Consider the following 10,162-nt stretch of genomic DNA (forward strand, 5'->3'; position numbering starts at 1 on the left):
CCTATGATTTATTACATCTTGGTATACTGGTTAATAATTTTCATTTACTACGTGGAGGATTGGTGAGAAAAATTATTTTAGCATTGTATTTATATATTGTCTAAAACTTTTTCTTGTGAATGTGAAATTTATTGATCACTATATTATTCTGATATAGTGATCGTCCAATTAATTTTCTTCCTATGATTCATTAAATCTTGGTATACTGATTAATAATTTTCATTCATGTGGAGGATTGTTGAAAAAAATAATTTTAACATTGTATTTATATATTGTCTAAAACCTTTCTTTGTGAATATGAAATTTATTGATTACTATATTATTCTGATATAGTGATTGTCCAATTCATTTTCTTCCTATGATTCATTACATCTTGGTATATTGGTTAATAATTTTCATTCACGTGGAGAATTGTTGAAAAAATTAATTTTGACATGGTATTTATGTAAATAGAAATTTTTTATTTTTTCTCTCTGCCTTGTTTGTTATTGTGCTCCCCTTACTGAAATCCTAAAAGGCAACTTGTAATGAGACTATGGGTAACTTAGCCTTAATTATAAAAAAAAAGTATAATCTTTGACATTAACTTTTTTTTATTGTCATGATTTTGGTTTTGATTCGAAAGTCTACCATTTTACAAGTACTTTTTTTTTAATTTAATATTTAATATTTTTATTTTTATTATCCTGTAAATATATTTAATTGTTTTTACCAAACAATTTCCGCAACAACAAATTCAATGGTATATGAATCATTGAATATAAAAAGGACCGTCATTAATTCTAGATGATTCCATATATAATATGCCTCATCCGTTGAATACAGGAAAAGCCGTGATTAATCTTAAATGATATACACATACATACATAAATATATACATACAATATGTATACATATGCATTCCACTATAGTTTAAATTAAAGGATATTAATCGATATAATGAGTTAAATGCTTTCAATAGAAAATATACATACTTGTATTTAGTTTATTAAAATATCAATAAAGTGTTTGATATATTTGATAACGTAAAAATAAATTAAAACCGAAAATATTAGTAAAATAAAAGATAAATTATCAAGAGGATAAAATGATTTAAGTGAACGTGAAGTGAAATTTCATATTTATAATTTTAAATATAAATATTGAATAAATTAAAAGTAAGATTGAGACAGACACTATATTTTTACCATCCCATTTTGTTATTGAAGAGTAGAGTAACGAAACCAAGTTGAATTTTCCTTTATAGACCACAAACTCATGCAGACCCATCCTGCATTAAACAAAATACATGTAATTTAATATTGACGTATGAGATTTTTTCTACCACGCAACCTCATGTTAATAAGCATAACTCTTTATCTAATTATTGGCTCTTCTCAAATTTTTATAGAAGATTCTAAATGTTATATTTTTTATAAAATTAAAATTTCATATTGGAATGTTTTCAAATAAGTTCTAGAAGTTATTATTTGGAATTTACAATATTTTTCTATTTGACTTGGGATTTTTTTTCTTATTTGGTTTAGATATCTTTTATTATTATTTTTTAAATCTTTGTTTAAGACTTTTTCCTACTACATAACTAGCCTAGAAGAAATGTAGTATTGAGTTTTGATTAAAAAATATTGAATTAGGATCTTTGTTAGGTGGCCCTATTTGACATAATTCTATGTTGATTGTGCTTGCTGTTTTTTTTTTTTTTTTTTTTGTTTCCATCGGTGTTAGTTGTTATCAAAGACCAATAATTCCTAATGATTAGTTATAAAAAAGAGGTTCTCTCTTGGGAATAAAATATTCAAAAACTAGTTATAAAATATATGCAAAGGAAAATTACATATTTAACTCGTCAACTAGCAGTGATAAAGTTGTAAAGACAAGTTGAAAAATTATCTTATCAATTGACGAAGAATAAGATGAAAAAATTAGAGAAACCAACAGAAGTCTTGTTAATGATAATATAAACGATAATTGAAAGAGATTGTTTGGTCCTTAGAATTGTTGTGCATGGTCTTCATCGTAACTCTAAAATTAATAATGTTGCTAGGGAGGATAAGTATGATACTGGTAGCTTTGATATTTCTAACAAAAACATGTAAAAAGTTGAAAACTTTTGATTTGACATTTATAAGATCGTAGGAAGAGTAATTTGAACTAAAAAACGAGTTTTTTATAATATGAAGAGACTGATGCATGATATCTTTTTCTATCTTGCAAACCTGATGTTAATGAGCATAACTTTTAATACAACTATTAAATTAATTTAAAATCATGTCAAAAGATTCTAGAGATCATGTTTTGCATTAGATATAATTTTGCAATAATCTAGAAAAAAAAACTTTCAAATAAGGTTAAAAAGTTACTATTCGAGGTTTAATATTTTCAAAGTTAATTTCATATTATTATTTTTATTTGATTTAAATCTCTTTTATTAATTTTTAATCTTTGTTTATGTTGTTTTGCCTGCATGTTACAAGGACTGTAATATAGAGTATTTTATCCTAGAAAATGTGATTGCTCCATTCGGCAGCTTATAGATACATATACATTATTTTACTAGTGAACATTATTATTATTATTATTATTATCAAAATCAATGTTTTAAATTACTATAACCAATATTTTTTTGCCATCATTTCATGATTCTTAGAATTATATACAATAAAAATATGTCATTTGGTTATTGATTCTTATATTTTTTAGTTTATAATATAGTTTTATATTTTGAGACTGATTCTATATAATAATTTTTCTCTTCACATATTTTGTCAAAATAATAAATAAATAATTTTCATCAAACCAAGGAACAATTCTAGTTTTAATGTTATTATATAGTTTTGATATAAATTTTAAAAACTAAAAAAATATTACTTTTAAAGGAAAAAACAATATATACCGTACCAGAGTACAAACACTAACGACCAAAGAGAAACGGCGGTTCTTAAAATAGATAGAAGTCCAGATGGTCGAGACAAACGAAAGTCAAGACCCTGTCGGGTTTTCTATTGAACTAAAAAAAATTCCATCTTTATAAAAGGCCTTTTCAGACTCCACAAAGGAGAAGCACGCCAATGAGAGGACACGTCGAAAAGAAATTATACATTTCTATATTTATTAATTCATATATTTTCTTCCAGATTTTCTAGGCAGTTTAATGTCTCCTATCTCCTGTTGACGAGTTTAAATAAGGCATAGAAATGATGAAAACATTAGGTTAAATTAAAATAAATTAAACAATATGGTATTTAGACCTGTTTGTGATTTTTTTAATTTTTTTTATTTTAAATTAATTTTTTATATTTTTAAATCGTTTTGATGTTATTTTGATATTAAAAATAATTTTTAAAAAATAAAAAAATATATTTTAAAAAATAATAATTATTAAATTTTTAAATACCCTCCCTCCCTCCCTCCCTATAATTTATCCCTGTAGATTGTATGTGAGTTAATGACATGGAAGTACTGTTAATTATTAATTAATTAATTTTTGAAGCTAAAAGGATTTACCAATTAATTGTTCCACGGAGCATGAAAAAAAAAAAAAAAAGCAAAAGGACAGAGAGTAGTTTCTATAAATAAATAAATAAATAAATAAAAGTATTCAGTTAACATACATGTAAGCTTATACGTGCCCTCTGCCGTGGAAAACGCGCTTTTTCTCCTCACGTTCCTTGTTTCCTCTTCAATTCTCCTCCCTTTCAATTCTTTCCTCTCTCTCTCTCTTACAAGAATCCCAAACCAAAACAAAAAACAAAAGCAGACACCAAAACCAAAGGCAAAGCCATTAATTCCACCTCCCCGAAACTACAGTAACGACATTCTCTAGGCATAAGATAAATAAAAGGACAATCTTTCCTTTTTTTTTCTTAGAAGGTGGCGGTGGCGTCGGTGGCAATGGATCTAAGGAGATTGGTGGCGTTGTTAATGGTACTGCTGGTGGTTCAATTGGGTTTGGTTTCTTTCTCATTAGGAAACGTGGTTTTTAAGGTCCAGCATAAATTTGCCGGCCGTTTACGCAACCTTACTGAATTTAAAGCCCATGATGCTCGCCGTCACAGCCGCCTTCTCTCCTCTGTTGACCTTCCTTTAGGTGGCAATGGTCATCCTGCTGAAACTGGGTTTGTTTTTACCTTTCTTTTTTGTATTAACCACTTCCAGTTGCTTTCTTGTTTTTTTTTTTGTTTTTTTTTTGTATTATGTATATGTATGTATTCTTATGATTATAATAATTTGGTATTAGCGTTTTCTACCTACTTATCTGATAGGTTGGTCTGATTTTGTTTTGGATCCGAAGTTAAGATCGGTTGAATTGTTTTTTTTTTTTTTTTGTGGGGGTTTGCTGTAGTTGGTTTGATTTTACTGTTGCTTTGAATATTGTGGATTGATATATGGTTCTTCATGATATAATTATTGTATCGTTTATTCTGGCTGGTTATTTGGTTTACTTCGTTCATTGGTTAAGCCTTTACTTCGCGAAGATTGGGCTTGGCAATCCATCAAAGGACTATTATGTTCAAGTGGATACTGGGAGCGATATTCTATGGGTGAATTGCATCGGCTGTGACAAGTGTCCCACAAAAAGTGACCTTGGTGTATGCTTCTTCATCATTGTGATTGTTTTTTTTTTTTGTTATATATGTCTTCTTAATTATGCAAGGACTTCTATTTAAGAATCGCCTTCTTTTCTGTTATTTTGTGACAGATAAAATTGACACTGTATGATCCAGCCAGCTCTGTGTCTGCAACAAGGGTTTCTTGTGATGACGATTTCTGTACTTCCACATACAATGGCTTACTTCCTGATTGCAAAAAAGAATTGCCCTGCCAATACAATGTCGTTTATGGGGATGGAAGCTCAACTGCTGGATACTTTGTGAGTGACGCGGTGCAGTTCGAGCGAGTCACTGGAAACCTACAAACAGGATTATCAAATGGGACTGTTACATTTGGGTCAGTTGCAGTTCTCCTATTATAATGTGGTTTTTGTTGTGCTCAACATATTTCAAATGTTGTGTCTAGATTTTGAAGGACTCATTCGCGTCCAACTTTTAATTTAGCCTGTGAAATGGATATTGGAAATGGAAGGACAATGTATGCACCATATGCAGCTTGACCCGCATAATTTTTGTGGGTGGATTTGAGTAGCTGAAAGCTATAGCTTGAGTTCATTGTAGCATGACCTGGTTTGGGGAGCTGTTTTCTATTAATCACTTGGCTGAGGCGCAGCTTATTTTAAAACATTTTTTAACTGAATGTTCAATTATTGACGTGACAAAACTTCCAGTGACAAAATTTCCAATCATCTATACATGAGTTATTATTATTTTGAAAAATATTGATATTCTGACTCATTTAATAAAATTAGTAAATTACCAAAACAGAATTCACCTTCTGCCTAAATTCCTAGAAACAAATAATTTTAGCATATCCATGCTTGTTTAAGTTTTTTTTTCTGTAGTTTACAAATATATAGTGTCAACTGCTTCTTCTTTCACTTACAAAATCTCTCGTCTAACAGGTGTGGAGCTCAACAATCTGGGGGATTAGGTACATCAGGTGAAGCACTTGATGGAATACTTGGGTTCGGGCAAGCAAATTCATCTATGATTTCACAACTTGCTTCAGCTGGAAAAGTTAAAAGAGCTTTTGCGCATTGCCTGGATAATGTAAATGGAGGTGGAATCTTTGCCATTGGGGAATTGGTCTCACCAAAAGTGAATACAACTCCTATGGTACCAAATCAGTATGTGGCACTATCTTAGTATTTATTTATTTTTCTTTTCTTTCATATAATTGCAGTTATGGTTGATGCTGTGGTTAGTTATCTACCTTCCATTGATATTGCCAACTTTATATGCGTATAGAGAGATCAGATGATAAGAAACAAAAAATATGCAGAGATAAAACATCAAATAAATAAAAGAGAGAAAAGGAGGGGAAAAAAATCATGAAGTCACCAGACTAATGGTGAAGGTGGTATGTTCTCTTTTTTTTTTTTTTTTGTTAGAGAGGTGAACCACGTGAGTGTTCATTCAATGTGTATTCCAGAGGCAGTATATTGGAAATAATAAAACTCATCTCACATGAGTTTAAGAATCTATGTTTTACTTAAAAGAAAATGATGCAATGAACTTAAATTGTGCATTATCTATCTAGGTCATGGGTTACTTTAAATTTCAAAAGTGGCACTTCTGGTCATCATGTGGCGGAGAAGACAACATTCTGTAACAAGTTTATTTAAGGCCAATCCGGATGTCTATTTAATTAAGTATTTTCTTTTTATAATGATTTTAGAGGATACAAGACAGCACCTTGTCAACGCCACTGAAGTGATTACTCATTATGAGCTTCCTTTTTCGTTTATGCAAAGAACTTACTGCATTTTTCTTGTTCACTTTATGTGAATCTTGTTACAAGGTTTAGTTTTATTTCTTCATTTAGGATAGGTCTCACTAATATTTTCTTTTCTAATTATATGTTCTTCGATAATTTTAGGGCACATTACAATGTTTATATGAAGGAAATTGAGGTGGGTGGTACAGTTCTAGAACTCCCAACAGATGTATTTGATTCCGGAGATCGGAGAGGAACAATAATAGATAGTGGTACTACTTTGGCCTATCTTCCAGAGGTGGTTTATGATTCAATGATGAATGAGGTTACATGCTGTTCCTTAACTTTCTTCTATTGTTTGTTTGTAACAATAATTTGGACTTACATGGTTTTCTTTCTCATCTCTTTTTGTTAATTAGATCAGGAGTCAGCAGCCTGGTTTGAGTTTACATACTGTCGAGGAGCAATTTATCTGTTTTAAGTACAGTGGAAAGTAAGGATCCTGCAAAGTGTAATTACTCTTTTGAAATTAGGTTTTAAGCACTTATTGTTAGCCTATACTTAACATGGAAACTATGATTGTTGCATTTTTTTTTATAAAAAAGTTCCAAGTTCAATCATTTAACTATTCATCTAGTCATTGTCCTGACCCTCTGTAAGTACATTCTTGTTGTTTGTTAAATCCATATGTGGGGAGTCATTTAGATGTCCATTCAAATGTATTTTGTAATATCCGGATATAGTTCATTGGTTGCTGTTAGAAAGTAATTTTCAAACTGTTTACTTTTGTTCTTTAGTTTGTTGACCCTTTTTGCTTTTATACCAAGCTGCCGATTTAGCATTTGGTTGTGGCATTCCACCTCTCTTCATCAATTATGTGTATGATTTCTCAATTTTATTTTTTCACCTCTTGCAGTGTTGATGATGGATTTCCAGACATCAAGTTTCACTTCAAAGACTCACTTACTTTGACGGTGTATCCCCATGACTATTTGTTCCAAATTAGTGTAAGTAGAATGGTTTGCTACTTTAAGAGAATCTTCATGTTAAGTGCATCATTTTCATTATTTGGTGGTTTTCTTTTAAGTTTTTTGCTTAGGAAGTATGTCTAACATGGAAGGGGATGTTTTGTTTGAATTGAAAAGTAGTTCTAGCTACTAAGATTCTATTTTATATTTTATTGCATCTTTTCTGTCTTCTTATTTTTCTTGTTTACTTTGTAAGGCAGAGTAGGGATTATTTTTTGAGCTATCTCTAGTTCTGGGATAAACCCATTTCTGCTGCATGACCAGCCAAATATTAGAAAATTCAGATGCTTCATACTAGTCAATTAAGAAATTCATATCGGTCAATTCTTGAATGAGGTATTCAACTCCATAGATGAATTGGGAAAGAAATCGATTTTAGATAGATTTTATGATGAGTCAATCATGTAAATGCAGTTGTAATTAAATTTCTCTATCAGTCAAGTGTGATTTAGAAAAGATATTGGTGGAATTGCAGTTACATAGCATGGGTTTTAGTTTTTGGATTTGTAAGTGAAGTAATTAATTGTGCACATGTATAGGATCATCTGTGTTGTTTTCAACCAACTTGTAGAAAATGTTTTACCGTTGTAGAGTTCATTGGTTGTGCGTGACAAGTGTTTGAACTATGTTTTATTAATATTCATAATAAAGGCAGAATCATATACTGTTTATGACCAGCCAAACATTAGCAAATATCAGATAATAAACTTTAGAAATTGAAATAATACTGGTAATTAATTGCATGTTTCATTTAGTCAGTCCTTGGTAAAATTTGCTTTGGGCGACCTATTATCTTTTTTTAGATTCCCAAAATTTAAATATTATTTTCAGGACATCCCAAAGTAACATTGCTTGTTTGAATCTTAGTTTGGATATCTCCGAAAATAACTGTTTCCCAGCCAGAGAGTTAATATGTTATTGTCACCATCTTTCCACAGGAAGATATTTGGTGTTTTGGGTGGCAGAACGGTGGGATGCAATCAAAGGATGGGAGGGATATGACTCTTTTAGGAGGTATGGTCTTTGATTGGTTCTACATGCAAACACCCTCCTCTTGTGCATTGTGTGTCACTCAACCTGCTCGATAACTTTATATATTCATGCATCAGACTCTTCCCTGTATGAAAATCATAATCAATACCACTTGTGTATTAATAAAATTACTGAGGAGCTGAATATACCCATCTAAATCTCTCTCCCCTTACAATTGGCTGAAGACTCTTGATATTCATCAATTATGAAGGGAAATTAACTTAGTACTTAGCAATCCAACATTCAGTTTTAAATTTCAATATTGCTCTTACTTAGTGCCCAACAACGTCTTTTGTTTTTTTGGGGTCAGTTGCACTTCTTTGGGGTCAATTGCATAGATTCTGAGTCTTCTAGAAGAAATTGAGACACTCAAATTTAATTTTCTGGAGCTGGGAGTAATTGATGGTCTAATAATATCTGTTTTTACATGATGCTAAGAAAAATGAAAAGGTCCATACTTTTTGGATTATTTGTCTATTAACTACATCAATTGTTTCCTAATGCAGATTTGGTGCTTTCTAATAAACTTGTATTATATGATATCGAAAATCAGGCCATTGGATGGACAGAGTACAACTGTAAGTATCATTTGCTGTTTTTATGAGCTTTAGTTTTGATTCTTCATTTGTGTAATTTACAAGCGACCTATTAAAGTAAATAAAGAAATAGATAATCATGTATTTAAATATGCATTTTGGCAGAGTGGTGTCTGTGCCTTGCTTTTAGGCATGGATTAGTCTTGAACCCCACATTCCATGTGATATGTTTGCGTAAGCCACTAGAGGCTCAGTTTGGAGAAGTGATAAGTTGTCAATGAAGGAGAGGGGGCAAGAGTTAGACCTAAGATAGCACGGGGTGAAGTGGTACTGAAGCATTTAAAATGCTTTGATATTGAAGCAGATGTGCTTTATAATCCAGCTATATGTTGCAAAAGGATCCATGGAGGCAACGTAACTAGTCTGGTATTGAGGCTTAGTTGTTCATGTGTTTGAAGCAAGTGTTCTACACGTTGCATTTTCTTCTGAAAAATATGCTGATAGATATAAAGACTGGTTAAAAACTCAAGTGAATCAGGATAAATAGGTTGTGTTTATAATCTACAAACTAGACAGATGTGCAAAAGAAAATGTCACGGATGCAGAAATTAAGAGGAAAGATGAATTGATTGCTACTTCATCGGTGTAGCTTATCTATACAATCTAAGTAGAGAAATTTAACTGAGAAGATGTAAAACACCTTAAGTTTATATGTCGATCATTTGTTATGTCTGTTGGGTTTTTTTATCAGCTCACAAAGGGTTATTAAATGCTAAAGAAATTATTGACATGGGATCAAAATGTGTGCCATTTTTTCTGTAGGATTCTGTTTCTTAGATGATATTCATCCAACACCATTCTGTATCTGTTTTAAGAACGGAAGATGTTTATTTATTTTTCATTTTCTATTAAGTGTGGCCTTTCTCAAACTATGCTATGGTTGCTTTTAGGCTCTTCAAGCATCAAATTGAAGGATGATAAATCTGGATCAGTGTATTCTGTTGGTGCTGAGAATCTTTCGTCGGCATCTCCCGTTCTAAGCGGAAGAATTGTAACGTTTTTGTTATTACTATTTGCTATGCTGCATAGATTTACATGATTAAGTGCAACAATTGGAACAACATTCTTTGCTTTTGTTGTGTACTATAATGTAATAAAAAAAACGCGTGCTGGGTATAGTTCATTCTTGAATATCTTTTTCCTCTTTATCTACACAAAACGTATTCTTTTGTTCAA

At 31.0% G+C, this 10,162-nt stretch overlaps 1 protein-coding gene across 2 annotated transcripts; it reads left to right on the top strand.

Annotated features, from left to right (window-relative positions):
* The first annotated feature begins 3,626 nt into the window (after window positions 1–3,626).
* On the top strand, window positions 3,627–10,162 carry LOC7455214 (aspartic proteinase 36). Of its 2 annotated transcripts, XM_002325441.4 has the most exons (10): window positions 3,628–4,115; window positions 4,460–4,589; window positions 4,700–4,947; window positions 5,516–5,740; window positions 6,493–6,655; window positions 6,750–6,823; window positions 7,247–7,337; window positions 8,297–8,372; window positions 8,897–8,968; window positions 9,877–10,162. In XM_002325441.4, the coding sequence occupies exons 1-10, from the start codon at window positions 3,892–3,894 to the stop codon at window positions 10,023–10,025; spliced, it is 1,452 nt and encodes a 483-aa protein (XP_002325477.2). In that variant the 5' UTR covers window positions 3,628–3,891; the 3' UTR covers window positions 10,026–10,162. The 2 variants fall into 2 exon arrangements, with proteins under 2 accessions (XP_052305553.1, XP_002325477.2); XM_052449593.1 differs by lacking the exons at window positions 8,897–8,968; window positions 9,877–10,162 and having other exon boundaries at window positions 3,627–4,115; window positions 8,190–8,320.

This window comes from Populus trichocarpa, chromosome 19, assembly GCF_000002775.5.
Source record: "Populus trichocarpa isolate Nisqually-1 chromosome 19, P.trichocarpa_v4.1, whole genome shotgun sequence".
NCBI lineage: Eukaryota > Viridiplantae > Streptophyta > Magnoliopsida > Malpighiales > Salicaceae > Populus > Populus trichocarpa.

Bases quoted from the DNA above. Each gene is read 5' to 3' on its own strand.
- LOC7455214 (XM_002325441.4), top strand. From the start codon at position 3,892: ATGGATCTAAGGAGATTGGTGGCGTTGTTAATGGTACTGCTGGTGGTT. The intron at 4,948-5,515 runs GTCAGTTGCAGT...CTCGTCTAACAG, and splicing joins AATGGGACTGTTACATTTGG to GTGTGGAGCTCAACAATCTG. The intron at 8,969-9,876 runs GTAAGTATCATT...GGTTGCTTTTAG, and splicing joins TGGATGGACAGAGTACAACT to GCTCTTCAAGCATCAAATTG.